Here is a 20,210-nt window from a genome sequence, read left to right as displayed (position 1 = left end):
CAGATGGCTGTCCAATCTCTGCTCCATCCTCGGAGGTTTTCCAGAAGAGATTGGACAAGCATTTGTCTGAAATGGTTTAGAGCAGGGTCCCCAACCGCCGGTCTGCGGACCGGTCCCGTCCGCCAGAACAAGTCTTACCGGGCCGCTGGTTGCTGGGTCGCCATCTTTTTTGGTAAAAGTGCTTCGGTGAGCTTTTCCGGTAGAAAGCTCACCGAAGCACTTTTCATCAAAAAAGATGGCGGTCTGCGCTTCGGTGAGCTTTTCCGGGTAGAAAGCCATTTCTACCCGAAAAAGCTCACCGAGCTGCTGGCGCCATCTTTTTGACGAAAAAGTGCTTCCGGTGAGGTCACCAGAAGCACTTTTTCGTCAAAAGATGGCGGCGCCAGCTGATGCCGGTACCGGGCCCACGGCGTCAAAAAGGTTGGGGATCACTGGTTTAGAGTTTCCTGCCTGAGCAGGGGGTTGGACTAGAAGACCTCCGAGGTCCCTTCCTACTCTGCTATTCTGTTCAGGGGTGGGATTCAAAAGTCAGTTGAAATACCGGTTCAGCGAACCAGGTGTAACTTTAACATCCGGTTTGCTTGAACCAGTCCGAACCGGTAGCATCCCACCCTCTGGTTCTGTTATAATGAGGTTTAAGGTAGAGCAAAAGTAGGAATCATATTTAACACATAAACAGATTTTGGCTTGACAGCAACATTTGTGAGGCCCGCGTGCATGGCAATTAAGTGCTAGGTAACTAGCTTCATTATTATACTTGGGGTTTGCTCATCGAGTGCAGGGCCTCAGGCCATCTGTTCTGGATGGTGAACTTTTAAATCTTTTGATTAAGGAAGTGAATGAGAAGGTGGAGGACATGCTCATCAAATCTGTCGATGGCCCAAAATTTGGGAGGGACAGCAAATGCCTTGGAATACTGAAATCCATCAACAGAGAACAGAAGGGACAATAATAACAACAGGATTAAATTTACCAGAGACAAATGCAAAAATTCTTCATTTTAGAAAAGGACAACAAATGCATACTTATTGAGTGAAAGGATTTCTGGCTGGGCAAAAATACTTGTGAAAAAAGAGGCTGAATTATTTACAGTTTTTTTTTTTTTTTTGTTAAGAGCCATATGGTGTAGCTGGAAAAAAAAAAGGAAGTACAATTTTAGGCTCCAACGGAAACATAATTGGTAAAGTACAAGAAGGACGACTTCCTTTTTTTAAAAACCAAACATTCCTACTGTGTCCCACTCTGGGTGCCAGTAAAACTAGATCAGGTTAAAAAAGAAACAGAATAATAGAAACAGCCGGGGCCCTAAAAAAATATATGAAATCCTATGAAATTAAGGCCATGGAGACTAAAACATATGAAGAACGGTTGCAGGAATTCGGTATAGTTAGTCTCAGAGGTGGGCTTCAGAAATTTTAGCCAAGGGTTCTCTGCCCGGTTGCTATGTGGACGTGGCCATGGTGGGCGTGGCCTAGTTGGACTCCTGCATCGTGGTGGGGGGCGTTTTTGCCCTCCTTGGGCTCCGGAGGCTTTCCTCGAGCCTCTGGCAGGACAAAAACAGCCTCCACGGGCTCCGGAGACTCTCTGGAAGCCAGAAACAGAACCATTTCTGGCCTTCCCAAACTTCTGGGAGTCCCGTTTTTCGCCCTCCCTGAGCCTCCGCACACACCCTGCACTTTCCTGCATTCAAAGCGGGCCACATGGGGACTCCTCTGTGTGTATGTGTGTGTGTGTGTGTGTGTGTTACAACATCATCAATATCTTGTCTACCACACAATCCTCTCAGCCGTTCCAAGAAGGCTGCACACCCATTGGCACCACTGAGGACACAGGCAAACCTACAAGTGGCCTCAATGACTCTCTAAAAAGAATACAAATGACCAACGGTCTGCAAGGAGTATCAATCCTTCCCTTCCCCACCATCCAATCAGAGTTGAAGAAGCTTCTCGGTTGAGAAGCGAAACGTCTTCAAAGAACAACCAGAAAGTCCAGTTGCTTCTTCAAAAAGCACCATGGGGACACTCTGGTAGTTGTGGTTGAGTCACTAAGTTCGTGTCTGATTCTTCACAACCCCATGGACCACAGTAGGCCAGGCTCTCTGTCTTTGACTGCCTCCTGGAATCTGCTCAAATTCATGTTCATTACATCAATGACCCCAGCTAACCATCTCATCCTCTGCCATCTCATTCTTCTCCTTTGGCCTCCCATCTTCCCCAACATCAAGGGTCTTCTCCAAGGAGTCCTCTCTTCCCATTGGGTGGCCAAAGTGTTTGACCTTCAGCTTTTTCTGGTGAAAAGGTAAAGGTAAAAGTTCCCCTCGCACATACGTGCTAGTCGTTTCCGGCTCTAGTGGGCTCTGCTCATCTCCGTTACAAAGCCGAAGAAGAACCAGTGCTGTCCAAAGACGTCTCCCTGGTCATGTGGCCGACATGACTAAACGCCGATAAGGCGCATGGAACGCTATTACCTTCCCACCAAAGGGGTCCCTATATTTCTACTTGCATTTTTTACATGCTTTCGAATGGTTAGGTTGGCAGAAGCTGGGACAAGCAATGGGAACTCACTCCATTACACGGCGCTAGGGATTCAAACCCCTGAATTGGTTAGCTACCGCTTAAATTTGCATGTGCTTTCTTTTAGAGAAAACAAGCTTTTTTTTAAAAAAAATCACAAAATCATTTGTATTTGGATGGAGCATAATCCTGAACTTGTGTTACACTAAGACAATGAAGTGGGCAGGGCTCCAGCCAAAAATAAAATGGATTTTTTTTTTAAAAAAAGAAAAGAAATAAAATTGAATTACAGATAGTCCTGGACTTATGACCACAATTGAGCCAAAAATTTTCCATTAACTAAGCCAGATGGTTGTTAAGTGAGTCCTGCCCCTATTTTACGAACTTCTTGCCATCATTGTTAAGTGAATCGCTGCTGTTGTTACATTAGCAAACTGTGGTTAAGTGAATCTGGCTTCCCCTTTGACTTTGTGAGAAATTTGCAAAAGGCGATCACGTGACCAGGGGACACTACAACCGTCATAAATACGAACTACTTCCCAAGCATCTGAGTTTTGATCATGTGTCCCTGGGTGAGAATGGTCACAAGTTGCTTTTTCAATGCCATGGTAACTTAATGGTCACTAAATGAATGGTTGTAAGGCGAGGACTACCTTTAATCGAAGAAAGGTCAATTGACTCCCCCAAAATAAGACCCTGTCTTATATTTTTTGCCACCTGAAACAGGCACCAGGTCTTATTTTCAGGGGATGTCATCCACTGACTAACCTCACTTGTGCGCGTCGCCCCCGGCCTCCTTTTCGCTGTCAGAGGCCTTCAGGAACCTCTTCTGCAGCTAGCAAAGCTTTCCTGAAGGCCTCAGCAGCTGATTAAAGAGCTCCGGATCGATCCGGAGCTTTGTTGTTAGCCACAGAGGCCTTCAGGAAAGCCTTGCCAGCCTTGCCGGCTGCAGAAGAAATGGGCCGGGAAGGCAGGTGTCAGGATGTGCAAGGCCTGGCTACAACTGTCCACAGGTAAGTAGTAGGACAGCTCCATCCTCCACCCCCACCCAACCTAAATTTTTACCTGTGCACTCTGGAGTGGGCGAGTTCTTAATTAGGGCTTATTTTGGGGAGGTAGGGCTTATATTGGGCACACATGTAAAAATCAAACTAGGACTTACTTTCAGGGGAGGTCGTATTTTCAGGGAAACAGGGTAGTCCTCTCTGTTTTTAAAGAAGTTCTGAGGTCTACACTCGAGGCTTTCATAGGCTGTCCCTTAAAATGAACCCTAACCCTGGATTTTACCTTTGTTGTCGTGCCAGATACGCACTTTGCAGAGATCGCCGAGACTGAAGATGTCAGGAAAATAGAAGACATCCAGCTGGTTCCTTTCAAACTTGTTGGATTTGTTCGATTCCTTCAAAGCCAAGGTCCCACTGTCCCCGTTCTCTCCCCAAATAATCATGGAGACGTTGGCATCTGTTCCAGCACCTGCAGGGAAAGCCACGGGAGAAAAACAGCTATCAGAAGTCGTCTACGGAGCAATGGTGGGATGCTGCCGGTTCGGACTGGTTCATGCGAACCGGTTGTTCTAATGATCAGCTGGCCCCGCCCACCCATCCTGCCCTATCCTGTCCTTTATTTCCTGCTTTGTAGCTCATCTCAATCGTGCGGCAGAGCTCATTTCTTCCCCCCTCTCACTGTTCTACCATTGCTGACTTGGAAGGTAAGCAGCTGAGCTTCTAAGTGCCCCATTTTCAGCGCTGCGCGCAAGCGCCTTAGGCACCTGCGCATGTAAAGCCCGCGTACGTGTGCAAAGTATGAGCTCACCAAACCAGTTGTTAAACTGGCAGCATCCCACCACTGCTTATGGAGCCTCTCCATAATCCAGGTTGTCCCAAAGGTGCTTTTCCAAAAGGCAACTGGAAATGCTTAGTTATTTTTTGCTTAGTTATTTTTTTCGTCCTTGAAATGAAGCTTCTTGGATGAAAAGCGAAACCTTTTCAAAGAAAACAAACAAGCAAACAAAACAAGAAAGTCCAGTTCAGGGGTGGTTTCAGCAAGTTCTGACCAGTTCTGGAGAACCGGTAGTGGAAATTTTGAGTAGTTCGGAGAACCGGCAAATCCCACCTCTGACTGGAGATTTTACAGTATCCTTTCCCCTGCCACGCCCACCAAGCGACGCCCACAGAACCGGTAGTAAAAAAAAAATTGAATCCCACCACTGGTCCAGTTGCCTTTTTGGGAAAAGCATCTTTGGGCATCAGAAGATGTTCGTGCTGGATGAGGGAGCTGCAAGTCCACAGGCAGAAATAAACAGGATAGGCTATTCTACATTTTAATGTAGAATCCACCAAGGGTTTATGCACCGTCTAGTTGCCCATTGTGGACTGTTGACGTAATTCTTGTCTGATAACTAATGATGAAGGCAACTCTGTACATTTGAGCAGGGGATTGGACAAGGAAGTCTCCCTAAGGGAAGAAAACTCCCCAGGCAACCCTGCATGAAACAGATATTGAGGGCCTTGCTAGCTACATGTGAATTTAGACTGGATAGTTTTCCTCCTGGTTCAAGACCTGTTCGGTCTATTAGCTTCAGCCCAGGTAAATCTGAAAAAGCTGCTGTCCAAAGGCGGCAGGTCAAAATTAAGTTATCTTCCTATTGATTTCTTCCCTGCTGCTCAGCAACATCCCAGGAGCAGCTTTCAGAGATAGAAAGGATGATAGCAACCGTATCCTCTGCTATTACAGGTCCATCCAACCAGTTAAAAATATAAATCCTTCTTCTGCTTCTCCTTCTTCTCCTCTCTTCTCCTTCTTCCTCTCCTCCTTCTCTTCTTTTTCTTCTTTTTCTCCTTCCCCTCCTCCTCCTCCTCCTCTCCTCCTCCTCATCTCCTCCTCATCCTTCCTCATCTTCTTTCTCTTCTTCTTCCTTCTCTTCTTCCTCTTCTTTTTCTCCTCCTCCTCCTCTTCCTCTCCTCCTCCTCATCTCCTCCTCCTCCTTCCTTATCTTCTTTCTCTTCTTCTTCCCCTTCTCTTCTTCTTCCTCTTCTTTTTCTCCTCCTCTTCTTCCCCTTCTCCTCCTCCTCTTCCTCTCCTCCCCCTTCTTCTTTCCCTTCTCCTCCTCCTCTTCTTCCTCTTCTTCTCCTCCTCCTCTTCCTCTCCTCCCCTCCCTCTTCTTCTTCCCCTTCTTCTCCTCCTCTTCTCCTCACCTCCTCCTCCTCTTCTTCCTCTTCTTCTTCTTCTCCTCCTCCTGCTCTTCCTCTCCTCCTCACCTCCTCCTCTTCTTCCTCTTCTTCTTCTCCTCCTCCTCCTCCTCCTCTTCCTGTCCTCCCCCTCCTCCTCTTCTTCTTCCCCTTCTTCTCCTACTCTTCTCCTCACCTCCTCCTCCTCTTCTTCCTCTTCTCCTCCCCCTTCCCCCTCTTCCTCCTTCTCCCCCATCATCATCACCATCACTTGGGACAGTACCATCAGAGAAATGCAAAACCCCACTGTAGAGTCTCATGAATTATTATGAAGCCCCCATTCCCATTTCCAGTAATAGCTGATCATTTGTTTCTGAGGAGCTCCAAAATAGGGCAGGAATGGAACAGCTAGGAAAACAATGGGTCCAACGGATGAAGAACCAGTTGCCGTTTTGCTGCTCCAATCTCTTGGCAATAAACTTTTAGATTTCATCTGGAAGGAACAGAGGGAAGTAGGGAGCAACTGGCTTAACCTAAGTAAGCATCAGGAACGAACAGGATTATAAGCTGTGTTTGCAGAACGTGGTTAATTAAGGACCAAATGAACCCACTTCCTGGATTCTTGCAGGACCCTAAAATGAAAGTCAAACTAGAACATTATAAATGCACAAAACTGAAGTAAAACTGGAACACGATGAATGCATTTTCTGAAAGTAACTATAGCCTATAAAAGAAGAAGTGGGGATTTAATGCTTGAGGGGAGAATCTCGACCTTTTCAAATCACTTTCAATTTTTACATCATTTGATAAGCACTGTCAATATTTGAGACTAATATCTGCCAATATTTCAACTGTGAGCTGGAGCAAAATATATCCTCCGACCCATCCAGAGGACTTAAGAGAAAAATCCCTGAAGAATTCCAGTCTCTCTCGGGTACTGAGATGTCTCTCCAAAGCTTGATATATCCTCAGTTTTATATCAGGTTTTATCCAAAGCAAAATGAGAAAACCTCTAAGAAGGCCCCAAAGCATTTGGATAAATTTATCAAGGGCTATTTGCACTTTTCCAAAGATCATGCTGGTTTTGCTTCTAAAGATAATACACAGGTAGTCCTCAACCTGCGACCACAATTGTGCCCAACAGTTCTGTTCTGAAGTGAGACAGTTGTTAAGGGAGTTTTGCCCTATTTTACCACCTTTCTTTGCCACAGTTGTTAAGTGAATCCCTGCGGTTGTTAATTTAGTCACGGTTGTTAAGTGAATCCCTGCAGTTGTTAATTTAGTCACGGTTGTTAAGTGAATCCTTGCGGTTGTTAATTTAGTCACGGTTGTTAAGTGAATCCCTGCAGTTGTTAATTTAGTCACAGTTGTTAAGTGAATCCCTGCGGTTGTTAATTTAGTCACGGTTGTTAAGTGAATCCCTGCAGTTGTTAATTTAGTCACGGTTGTTAAGTGAATCCCTGCAGTTGTTAATTTAGTCACGGTTGTTAAGTGAATCCCTGCAGTTGTTAATTTAGTCACAGTTATTAAGTGAATCCCTGCAGTTGTTAATTTAGTCACGGTTGTTAAGTGAATCCTGCAGTTGTTAATTTAGTCACGGTTGTTAAGTGAATCCCTGCAGTTGTTAATTTAGTCACAGTTGTTAAGTGAATCCCTGCGGTTGTTAATTTAGTCACGGTTGTTAAGTGAATCCCTGCAGTTGTTAATTTAGTCACGGTTGTTAAGTGAATCCTTGCAGTTGTTAATTTAGTCACAGTTGTTAAGTGAATCCCTGCAGTTGTTAATTTAGTCACGGCTGTTAAGTGAATCTAGATTCCCCCTTTGACTCTACTTGGGACACAGCAACCGTCATTAATTAATTAATTAATTAATTTTTATTTATTTATTTATTATTTTGTCAAGCGATTATTAGATAACAGGTATAAGTACAAACATGGTTATGAATACATGAAATGGATATGAATAAGAAAAAAAGAAACAATAGGACAGGGACGGTAGGCACGTTGGTGCGCTTATACGCGCCCCCTCAGACCTCTTAGGAAAGGGGTGAGGTCAATGGTAGACAGTCTAAGGTTAAAGTTTTTGGGGTTTGGGGAAGAAACCACAGAGTCAGGTAGAGTATTCCAGACATTGACCACTCTGTTGCTGAAGTCGTATTTCCTGCCATCAAATTTGGTGCGATTAACCTTGAGTTTGTATCTATTGTGTGCTCTTGTATTGTTGTGGTTGAAGCTGAAGTATTCATTGACAGGTAGGACATTGCAATGTATGATTTTATATACCATACTTAAATCGGACCGAAGACGGCGTAGTTCTAGGTTTTCTAGTTCTAGAATTTCAAGTCTGGTGGCATAAGGTGTTCTACAACGAGTAAAGGAGTGGAGAACTCTTCTTGTGAAATATTTCTGTACTTTCTCAACTGTGTTAATATCAGATACGTGATGTGGGTTATTCTTCTGAACATTTACAACTAGATGTTTGTAACACACAGGCATTCCTCAACTTACAACCAATTGGGGTTGTAAGTTGAGGAATACCTGTATTTTGTCTCCACAACTGATTTGATGGCACCGCCCAGTGGTTGAGTTTTGATCACATGGCCAAGGGGATGCCGCAATAAGTTGTGTGAAAAACGGTCATCAGTCACCTTTTCCAGTGCTGTTGTAACTTTTTTTTTTTTAAAAAAAGATGGCGACAGCGGCTGCATGTGTTTGCAGATGGTACTCCGAAGTGTTGTGCAGAGAGGTTTCTGAAGAATTTGGATTGTAGAGATTGGTATGTGGAAGTGGAAGAGTGTACGGAGGGAAAGGCAAGAAAGAGACAAGCTTGATAAACTAACGGTGAGGCTGGAATTTGTTGAAGAAACAGAGAGGCGAAGAAACTGATGGGCCAACAGCTGGTAGATTGGAATGGTCGGAAAATGATGTCAGAGTATATTCATGAACTGGAATAGAGCATGGTAACAAGGTCAGCCAATGAATAGGCATAGCAACTAAGTCGGCCAATGAGAACTGTTTGGAAACTGAAACTAAAAGTAGCCTAGGCGTGGCTCTGTATTAAGCTCTGCAACTCTGCAGCTGTGTTGAGCTCTGAGTCTGTCTATCGAAATGAAACTGCTTCTCTCCTCTGCTTGCCTGCTGAACTGAAGTAAAACTGATGTCTGTTTCTGTGTGCTACTGAAGTTACTTGCAACATGTTTCTGTCTTGAGTTTGCTCCATGTTGGAGAAATCTACAACTGGTTTGTAAAATCTACTTATTATGTTTATAAAGATGTTAAATGAAGCGTCAGCCATCTGCGTTTATTTTTTCCGGCGCTGAATTAACACTGCAAAACTCTGAATCGTGACTGTTGGAAGATAACGGACACTGCAAATGGAGCCGAGCTGGGCCTCCTGGAGTGAGGAGGAGTGCTGGAGGAGTAATACCTCCTTAGAAAACCTTGGTCCAGCTGGCCTGGCTAGTAGCACCTCGTAAGGGCCCCTTTCCAGGGTTACAGGAAAAGATGGCCAACAGTTTTTGAAGGCGGAAGAAGGCTTTATGCCCCAACAGCAGATAAAATGGTGCAAGCATCTTCTAGGACAGGGGTCTCAAACTCAATTTACCTGGGGGCCGCTGGAGGCAGAGTCTGGGTGAGGCTGGGCCGCATAAGGGATTCCACAAAAAACGTTGTTAAAAAAATATCCTCAAATGTTATACTTTCATATCACGGTGGGGGCCACAGGATATCGTCCTGCAGGCCGCAATTGGCCTGCAGGCCGCGAGAATGAGACCTCTGTTCTAGGAGAAGGGAAACTTTGATTTCAAACCTCCACTGCCTTGTGGCTATATCTATGATTGGAAACGGCTTCAGGAGTCAACCTCGAGGCAAAATCCGGAGCCTGAGCCCCGGAAGCAGTTCGTGACTGTGTACAATCACGTTCGGGTAACTCCTGCAACGCAGCTGGAACTCATCGTATCGGCTCTGCCATTCCATTAGGCAATTTCAGGGATGTGGAGAGAAGGGAAATCTTCTTATTGGGTAACAGTTTATCCTCCATATTAAATTACCCAGCCCTCGTGCTCTGGTGTTGTGGTTCACCGGCAGCAGGTGTGGACGGCTGAGGTCTCGGAGGGTGAGGACTTAAATGAGGGGCCTGTGTGTGATGCAGGGATGGGGCCAGGACCATCATGGAGTGGAGTGCTACCTTCGGAGATTGTGGAGGCTGGCAGCAATGATGAAGATTTCCCTGAGGAGCCTGTGCCAAGTGCGTGTGTGTGCAGGGCTGCTTGAAGGAAAGAGCAGCTGCAGCAGCACGGGCAACTCGGGAATAAGGCTGCAAGGTAATGGCCCCTCCCTTAAGAGATAAAAGCCAGCTGAGAAACTGGAGTTCTTTGCAGGAAGCAAAGAAGTTCTTGCACTTCAAGCCTTGTGGAAGTTCAGACTATCTTGGTTTGTGTTTGAAGACTTTTTGTTTGGAATATTTTTTGGCAACTTAATCCAGTGCTTTTGGCAGCCTTGCACAACCTTGGCAAGGCTTGTTCTTATCAGAGACAATTAGTTTTAATAGCCTTTTAACTGTGAATGAATGGACTTCGCAGAGAGGCATTCAAAGGTTTTGCTTTGATCTCTGTTTCGTGTTTGTTTCTTTGGAACAAAGTTTGGCTCAGAACATCTGGAGAGGACACTCCCGCTTTGCATACAGCATTGCAACAACATGGGAAGTGGCAGTTATCGGTTTCATAGCATGATACCATCGTCTCTTGAGACTGAAGGATGCCAATTCATGTAACTTCGAACAGTGACTAAACGAATGTCCTGTAAGCAGGGTCGCCTTCACAGCATTATGGGCCCTGGGCAAAGCAGTGTACTGGGGCCCCCTTCGACAACTACTCACAGGAATAAAAATGTAAATGGTCGATAAAATTAAACATATATTTGCGTGTTAGTATTAATAACAAATGCAATCAAATGTAATAAGCATGTTGCTGTATTTATAGGATACAAGGTGCATTGAAGGGTTAACATACAGAGATTAGTATGGGGCCCCTATGCTTGTGGGGCTTACGGGCAAGTGCCCATCAGGCCCATGTGTTAAGACAGCCATGCCTGTAAGTCAAGGGCTACCTGTAACCTGCGGTGGCAATAGAATTGTGGACGAGAGTCTTGAGTTACACCAGAAATTCCCAATAGGAACGCACCTCCGATATTGCTGGTTTTCACCTGAATAACATACGTTGTCTCTTCCATCATCAGCTCATCATTGATCATCGCTGCAATCTCACACCGGAGAGCCAGATTGTCGCCCCACTGCTTGGAGAGCCAGTCACTGTAGGTGAATGTGGCAACTTCTTGAGTGGACAAATTCTTCATGGTGACCTAGGAAAAAAACCACCGACCGAATGAGTTCCAGCTGAATGAAACTAGGCAACCAAGATGATTAGGGGACTGGAGGCTAAAAGGTATAAAGAACCGTTGCTGGAATGGGGTATGTCTAGTTTAATGAACAGAAGGATGTGGGGTGACATGATGAGCGGTCTTCCGATATCTAAGGAGCTGCCACAAAGAAGAGGGGGGTCAATATATTGTCCAAAGCAATTGAAGGGAGAACATGAAGCAATAGATGGAAACTAATCAATGTTGTGGCCTGCCGGCAGAGCTGGTGGCAGACTCAGACAGTGAGGAGGTTGGGGAGGAACATGGGCCAGCAAGTGCTCTGCGTTGGAGGCAGAGACGGGGCCAGGGCAGAGACGGAGCTGGTGGCAGACTCAGACAGTGAGGAGGTTGGGGAGGAACATGGGCCAGCAAGTGCTCTGCGTTGGAGGCAGAGACGGGGCCAGGGCCATCTGACTCTTATCAGCTGCCTTCGGAATCGGACATCAGTGTGGGCAGAAGAATAGCTGGAGCCTGTTCCCAGTGTGCGCATGTGCAGAACTGCCAGAAGAAGGGAACAGTTAAGGAACAAGGATCGACTCGGGAGTAAAGGCTCCGGTGGACGGCGAATGGCCCCCTTCCATAGGGAATAAAGAGGAGCGAAAGGGGGAGTGGTGTTTGCAAGAGACAATTAGTTCAATTCATTAGGGTGAAGATCTGTTCCTGACTTCTTGTCAAGTAATTGCTGCTACAGCGTGGCGTTTGGAAGATATTGGCCTGGCAACTCTCCAAGCCAGATAAAGGTCTGTAGTTGTGAAATCTCATGAAAGACTGTTCGCTGGGACTTTGCGGGAGAGGAATTCACTTTAATCTAAATAAAAGGGGTTTTATCGGGACGAGGAGTCTGCTTCATGATCTTGGGAAGCCTAGGTCAGAAAAATCAAGGACAGAACCAATCGAAATAAGGAGAAATTTCCTGACAGTGAGAAGAATTAATCAGTGGAACAGCTTCCCTCCAGAGGTTTTTAAGTAGAGAATGGACAACCATTTGTCTGAAATGGTATAGTTTCCTACCTGAGCAGTGGGTTAGACTAGAAAGCCTCCAAGATCCCTTCCAACTCTTGTTATTCTGCTATTCTGTTCTACGGCAAGGATGTACTCTCAAAGAAATTGAGGATACAGGTACTCCTCAACAACTGCTCATTCAGTGACTGTTCAGTGTTACAGCACTGAAAGCAGTGGCTTATGACCGTTTTTCACACTTATGGCCACTGCAGCCTCTCCATGCTCACATGATCAAAATTCAGGTGCTTGGCAACTGGTTCATATTTATGATGGCTGCAGTGTCCCCGGGTCATCCGATCACTTTGTGCAAACCCTTCTGAGAAGCAAAATCAATGGGGAAACCAGGTTCACTTAATGACTGTATGATTCACTTAACAATTGTAGTGAAGTTGAAGAAAAAAAAACAGGAAAGCCCAGTTGCCTCCTGAAAAAAGCACCTTTTTGACTTAGGGCCGTTTTTCAGTTACGACCGTTCCAGCATCCCCAAGGGTCATGGGATCAGAATTTGGATGTTTGGCAACTGGCTTGTATTTATGACAGTTGCACTGTCCCCGGGGTCACGTGATCCCCTTCGGCGACCTTCTCACACGGGGAAGCCTTGGTTCACTTAAGAGCCGGATTATGTTCTGACTGAGGCTTCCTGAGACCATAACAATCACTCGCTTAGTCCCAAAATCCTCTTTTTATTTCAACGGCTGTGAATTACATGCATTCATAGCCCGTAACGAGTCCCAAACAGGGAATAGTCCAACAGAAGTCTGTCAGAGTCCCTCAGGATAAGGCTGATAATCACCCACCTTTATCTCCCTTGAAATGCTGCCAATGACTAAATTGCCAATTAGATGTTTTACAAGGCCAAATGGATCACAAAGTCAACACGGAGCTTCAGAGTTTAAACCGACCAGAACAAACAAAGTTGCTTCCTGCAAAGGCTCATGTCCCTTTGCTCCTCCTTTATGTCTTGTGGGAGGGGCCAATCATCTCCAAGCCTTACTCCCGAGTCACCCCTTTTGTCTTAGCTGTTCTTGCCTTCTGGCAGCTCTGCGCAAGTGCACACTGGGAACAGGCTCCCTCTGTTCCTCTGCCTCACTGATGTCAGATTCTGGAGGCTCCGGAGTCAGCACGTAACTCCTAGATGGCCCTGGCCCCATCTCTGGGTCAGATGCAGGACCTCGTCCGAGCCCTGCCCAGACTCCAGAACCGGCCCATGTTCCTCCCCACTGTCCGAGTCTGCTGCCAGTTTCTCAGGGCTCTGGCAAACCACAACAGGCTACTAATGGCAGTGATTCATTTAACAACAGAGGCAAGAAAGGTTACCTCACTGAACAACAGAAAGGTTGGGGTCAGTGGTGGTCATAAGTCGAGGACTACCTGTATTGTCACAGACCTGAAATGAGGGAAGCTCAGATTGGTGTTCCGTGTATCTGCCTAGCAACCAGAATGATCAGGCCGAAGCTTTAATTGGCTTCCTTATCTTTACTTAGCACTGGTTGTGCACCATCTGTGCGCTACCCCCACAATGACGTCCATATGTCTATGTTCTAATGTGCCTCCACTCGAAATGGATGTGAGGCCACATCAGCTTTCACACTATGCTTTTGAAATCTACCGAAGTACAATTTGGAGTGTGGGTATTTCATTGGAAGAGCTGTCGCGTGACAGAATCTCATGGGTTCAGGTCAGGGGTGAGGAACCAGTGGCCCATTTATGTTCTGACCCGGCTCCCAAACACGACAAGTCCTTTGCAGTTAACAAAACATTCCCTTTAGTAGGAGGCACCGGTGGCCACTCTCTCATAGCAGGCTAACAAAATCTCTAAGTCCTGTGCAGTGGTGGGATACAACTGGTGTAACAACTGTTTGGTGAGTGTGCGCATGTGTACGTTTCAAAGCCACTCATTTTCAGCTCTAAAACTTACCTTCTGCTGCAGCCCCAATGAGTAAAACAGCTGATGCGTGGCAATGCACTGTGCCGCGCGAATCAGCTGGGCTGAAAAATACAGAAACATAGGACAGACTAGGGCAGGGGCGGGTGGGTGGGGTCCACTAATTGCCAGAACTACTGGTTCACCCAAACCGGTCCGTACCGGCTGAATCCCACCCCTGGTTCTGTGGAAAGTTACACTCGCTCTCTTTCTCCCTGAACTGGCCCAACACATCAGGACTCTCTCTCTCTCTCTCTCTCTCTTCTCACACAGGAAGTCCTGGAAGGTGCACTCGCTTTCTTTCAGCAGCACACACACATGCACACACATGCTCAGAAGGTGCTGCAGATTCCAAGAAGAATTCTGATAATTTCCAGACAGGATTCAGGAGTGCAGGCTATCAGCAGCTGACCGGCAGGGAGATGAATCTGCCACATCTATTCATCTCCGCCCCCTGCCTTTTATCCCCAGAGTTAGGGTGGGCCTTTGCTAGCAATGGTGGTTCTTCTGTCCCAAGGATCGGCCCATAGATTTCCACTGCTCTCCTCTCCTCTGCCTTCTGCACATTTGTGCATCAGGCACTGGTCTCAGCTGTTCCTCCTCTTCCTCACCAGCCACCTCCCCAGATCTGGGGGGGCTGTTGTGACTCTCCCATCTGAGGGTTGATGGACTAGGTTCTGCCTTTATCTCTGACAGCTCCATTCCCTCTTGCCCCTCAGAGCTCTTAAGTCGCCTTAATGCCGGCCCTGATTCCCACGCTGCCTCCTCATCTGATTTGGCTGCCGAAGGGGCCAGCGGCCGACAGGCCACAACAGTATGACTTGTGGACTTCAACTCCCAGAATTTCTGAGCAAGCATAGCTGGCTCAAGAATTCTGGGAGTTGAAGTCCACAAGTCATAAACGAGCTATGGTTCATCACCTCTGGTTAAACGACAGATGGAGAGTCAACAGCAGAATAAATCAGCAATTCAGGGTTAATGTTGGGCTGGTTCCATCTTTGTTAAAAATAGTCATTTGACAACTTCCTTAAAGGCTAGATAAACCTACCTAGTACTCCAGTACTAGAGTACTCCATACGGTACTCCATAAATGTCTCATCCTCTAAGTCATCTACAGGTAGTCCTCGGCTTACAACAGTTCATGTAGTGACCGTTCAAAGTTACAACGGCACTGAAAAAAGTGACTTAAGACTGTTTTTCACACTATTGTAGCATCCATAAGATCCTGGGGTCAGATGTTTGGTAATTGGTTCATATTTGTGACAGTTGCAGTATCCTAGGGTTACGTGATGGTCTTTTGAAACGTCTGACAAGCAAAGTCCACGCGGAAGCCAGATTCACTTAACAACAGTGTTACTGACTTGACCACTGCAGGGATTCACTTAATGGGGGTGGCAGGAAAGGTCGTAAAATGGGGCAAAATTCACTGAACGACAGAAATGTTGGGCCCAATTGTAGTCATATGTTGAGGACTACCTGTATTGGGCAAATAGAATGTAGTCACCTTTTTTTGCTCTTAAGTCATCCTTCCTATTGATAAGAAACAGTCCTCTCTGTTCTTATGGTTCCAACCTGCTTAAAATAATAATGTTCTCTCTTCTCTTTGTCCTAGATCAGGGGTTGGCAGCCCATGGCTCTGGAGCCGCATGTGGCTCTTTCATCCCTCTCCTGCAACTCCTTGTCACCAGTCGGTCTCTCAATTGATAGGGCTTTTGGTTAGGATAGGTAGAGCAAAAAGCATGCTGAGCTAGGAAGAGACACTATGGTGGGGAAACCAGACTTCTGGCCAGCTCTGGGAGGTTTCTGGTTAGGACCTGTGTGGCTCTGTCATGCCCCTGTTGGAATCTGATTCTGAGGGAGAGGTGGAACAGCCAACAGGGAGTGGGAGTGTGGCTCCAGTGGCTGTGGAGGAAACTGAGGAAGAGCACAGTCCAGCTGGGCATTCAGAGGAAGGCCCAGGTCCACCCCCTCTTCATCCTAAGGCACACAGGCAGGAATGGATAAAGGAGCAACATGAGTTGCGTGGTTTACGGGGGAAGAAAGGGCCCTGATCCCCTTCATTGGCTGCAGCTGGGAAGACTGTTTTAAAGGGACTTTACCTATTTTTGTGACTTTGTTGCTTTTGTGCCACGGCCCGGGTCATCACAAGCTCTTTGAGTGTTTAAGGTTGCTGACCCCTGTCCTAGATGACAAGAACTTTATATAAAACAGTATGCAACTACACAAGAAGCCTCACAGTTTTACAACTAGAAGATATTTCTGCAGCAGTTCTAGCAGTATAGGTTCCCCATACCCTTCTGTTAGCTCTGTCCCTTTCAAAGAGGTCTTTGAGTTTAATAGACTGATACAAAATATAATGTAGACATATATAACCATTGGATGACAGCATAATATAATATTGATGGAATAAATAGCAGGATAATTAATAATTGATAAATAGATAAGCATTATGTTAGTTTGGCAATGTGAGATTGATATAAATTGTGAACAATGACTATGAAAGGATCGCACAAAAGATTCTAAACCAACTGACACACTGTAGGTACAAAATGGAAGATGGTCCAAGGTCCCTTCCAATTCTGTTATCCTATCGTATCAGAATAACACCAATGGGCTTAAAATGGAAGAGACAGAGTGGCTGATTACTTTTCTTTCCTACCTTCCGCAACTGTCTCCAGATTTCTTCCTTTCCCTCTTTTTATTGATTCCAGTGAGTAAGATACAATTTAAGTGACTTCTAGATGAAAGAGGGACACACACACTCACACGCACACAGACACAGACACACACACACAGAGACAGAGAGACAGAGACAGAGAGAAGGGAGGAGGAGGAGGAGGAGGAGGAGGAGGAGGAGGAGAAGGAGGAGGAGAGATAGTTAGTTTTCAATTCTGCAAATACAGTATGTATCTCTCCTTTTCAACCAACATGTTTCTGTTTGGTCCTCTTTAAAGTGTTAGGAAAGAAAGGATGCAAAGATTTATCTGGGAAAGCTAATGAGGGCAGAGTCCCCTCAGAAAGATCTTTTTCTCAAATATTGCATTAAGGAGCACCAGAATATCCCAGGTCGTGGTCTACCTGAGGGACTCAGAAGAAGAAACATAAATACCTCCACATTGCTTTCCAAGGAAAAAAAATATCTAGATGCAACCAGTGAGTTATTGGCACCTCGCTGGCACTTAGAACATTCTTCACAGGATTAGAGGATTACAGTTTAGGAAAAACTAAGATTTCAAAACAAAATGGCTTAATGCTCATCTGCACAGAGTGCACAGCCAGAAAATAGAGTCGTCATTCATGCATTCATTTCCTGGACAGTTCTGTATCTTCACTGCGTTTAGGATGGAAAAATCAACACACCAAGAGAATTTTCAATACAGGTAGTCCTTGACTCAATTGATGACAATTGAGCCCAAAATTTCTGTTGCTAAGCTAAGCGAGATACTAGCTGAGTGAGTTTTGCCCTATTTATTTTTTTTTTGCCACAGATGTTAAGTGAATCATTGCAAGTTGTTAAGTCAGTAACACTTATTAGCATACGCACCAAGACAAATTCCTTGTCTGTCTAATCCAGTGGTGGGATTCAAAATTGTTTACTACGGGTTCTGTGGGCGTGGTTGGTGGGCATAGCCTGGTGGGCATGGCTATGTGGTCATGTGACTGGGTGGGCGTGGCTGTTTGGTCTTGTGACTGGGTGGGTGTGGCTATTTGGTAATGTGACCGGGGGTGTCAGACAGAAACTCACTTTCTGGAGCAGGGGTTGGACTAGATCAGGGGTCCCCAACCACCGGTCCGCAACCGGTACCAGTCCGTGGAACAAGTCCACCGGGCGCTGGTTTTCTGGTGCTGCATCTTTTATGAAAAGTCTTCCGTGAGCTTTTCCGGTAGAAAGCTCACCGGAAGCACTTTTCATCAAAAAGATGGCGGCCCAGCTGATGCCGTACCGGGCCGCGCCATAAAAAGGTTGGGGATACCGGGCGCGCATAAGAAAGGTTGGGGATCACTGGACTAGATGACCTCCGAGGTACCTTCCAGACCTGGATTGCTGTGCTGTTTCAAAGCATCCTCTGAAGCTGTGTCTAGTGCCAAGGCTTGTGGGCCCTCCTTCCTCTCCTTTTTTCCTCCCTCCCTCCCTCCTTCTCTCTCTCTCTCTCTCTTTCTTTCCTTCTTTCTTTCTTTTTCTTTTGCAGCACCCCTCCCCCCACGTGCCCCACTTTTGGCCTAGTGGGCCTCAGGGAAGCCTCCTGGGTCCTAAAAAAACAAGCATTTTGAAGGTAAGTACAACAGCGAGAGGGGGAATCAGCTGTGCTGTGTGGTTTAGATTAGCTAGAAAGCAAGAAATCTGACAATTTCCTTCTCACCCAAGAAGACTCCGCCCTCATTTGCTTTCCCAGATAAATCTTTGCATCCTTTCTTTCCTAGCGCTTTAAAGAGGACCAAATTAGCTTTCTAGCTCATCTAAATCGTGCGGCACAGCTGATAGTTGGAACAGCTGATTGTCGGAAATACTGGTTGGTCAAACTGGTAGCATTTTTTACTACTGGTTCAGTTGAACCAGGCCAAACCGGTAGAATACCACCACTGGTCTAATCACATCTGGCCAATAAAGAATTCGTTCATTCATTCATTCACAGTTGTTAAATCAATCTGGCTTCCCCATTTCCCCATTCATTGACTTTGTTTGTCTGAAGGTCACCAAAGGGGATCATGTGACCCCGGGACACTTGCAACCATCATAGCTACGAGTCAGTGGCCAAGCACCTGAATTTTATTCACCTGACCATGGGGATGCTGCAATGGCCATCAGTGCGAAAAATGATCATACGGTCACTTTTCCAGCACTGTCGTAACTTTGAACAGTCACCGAATGGTGCTTTTTCAAGAGGCAACTGGACATTCTTGGTTTTTTCCTTGAAGACATTTTGCTTCTCATCCAAGAAGCTTCTTCAGTTCTTCATAACGTCTGCAGCTTCTTCAGAACTGTGTCTGTGTGGGTATCAGAGATGGTATTCAGAAGGTTCGGATCAGTTCTGGAGAACCGGTAGCGGAAATTTTGAGTAATTCGGAGAACCGGCAACTACCACCTCTGACTGGCCCCACCCCCATCTATTCTCCGCCTCCCGAGTCCCAGATGATTGGCTGGGTCTTCTTTGGTTGCCCTGCACAGGAGAATGGAGCTGGGAAGCAGGTTAGCAGGGTGGGGAGGGAATGGAGATTTTGCAGTATATCCTTCCCCTACCACGCCCACCAAGCCACGCCCACCAAGCCACGCCCACAGAACCGGTAGTAAAAAAATATTAATCCCAGCACTGGTGGGTATGTGTGTGTGTGCATGTGCTTTCCTGTCTGCATAGATGCGGTTCTAAAAGCAAAATAATTGGTTAACAAAAGTGAAAATGAACTGAGTTTAAATGCTCCTTTCTAAAACTGCAGGCATTGAAAACTGCTTTGAACGTCTACCCACCACCAGCAGCAAATATGGAGCATTCTTTTGAAAAGTCCATAGTAACTACGTTTTCCCGAAGGAGACTCCCACCCACCCACTCAAAAATGTGGATTTGTGATGGAGACCAGGTGCCCTGGCACATTGCCCGCATGCTTTTCTCATAACATCTAATAGCAGAGTGTCCATTGAGGGAAATTATATGTTACACTTGGCTTTCTTTCTTTCTTTTTTTTTGGACAGTCACAGATCTCCTTGCTCTTCCTTTCTGCCAAGATAAGGGAGGGGGGAAAAAAAGAGGAAACGTTATCAAACTGTCTCCCTTGGCCAAGAAGAGAAAAGAAATTTCTCTTCAGCCTGTTTCCAAGTCCTCAACCGCAATAAATGGAATATATTTAGACGGCCTCCGAAGGAGGAGCCCACTGGAATGGAGGAGCGCAATCATTTCAATGGTGTTGATTAAAACATTAGTACATCTTCAGCACAACAGATGGAGCCAGGCAGGACTGGTCCATTTCCTGTCTCACCAGCCAGAAAAAGAAAATTGTTCTAACGCCTGGGTCTAGTTTTTTTTCTTCAGGAACTCAAGGCGGCATTTGTCTATGGATGTTCTCAGTCCTCCAGTCAGGGGTGGGATGCAAATATTTTTTTTACTACCGGTTCTATGGGCATGGCTAGGTGGGCATGGCCATGTGACTGGGTGGGCGTGGTTTCTTCTTCTTCTTCTTCTTCTTCTTCTTCTTCTTC

At 46.0% G+C, this 20,210-nt stretch overlaps 1 protein-coding gene across 1 annotated transcript in view; it reads right to left on the bottom strand.

The window, feature by feature from the left end:
• LOXHD1 (lipoxygenase homology PLAT domains 1) overlaps window positions 1-20,210 on the bottom strand; it is a 238,550-nt gene that overhangs the window by 12,374 nt on the left and 205,966 nt on the right. The window contains exons 37-38 of the mRNA XM_087953943.1: window positions 10,860-11,037; window positions 3,801-3,986 (exon numbers count right to left, since the gene is read on the bottom strand). Coding sequence (XP_087810069.1) covers window positions 3,801-3,986; window positions 10,860-11,037 — 364 coding nt within the window. The remainder of the gene's footprint in view (window positions 1-3,800; window positions 3,987-10,859; window positions 11,038-20,210) is intronic.

The sequence above is a fragment of the Notechis scutatus genome, chromosome 2 (genome assembly GCF_049901735.1).
Source record: "Notechis scutatus isolate UNSWTSFEM ecotype Mainland chromosome 2, rNotScu1.2, whole genome shotgun sequence".
Lineage (NCBI taxonomy): Eukaryota > Metazoa > Chordata > Lepidosauria > Squamata > Elapidae > Notechis > Notechis scutatus.
This window is presented reverse-complemented; position numbering and strand designations above follow the sequence as displayed.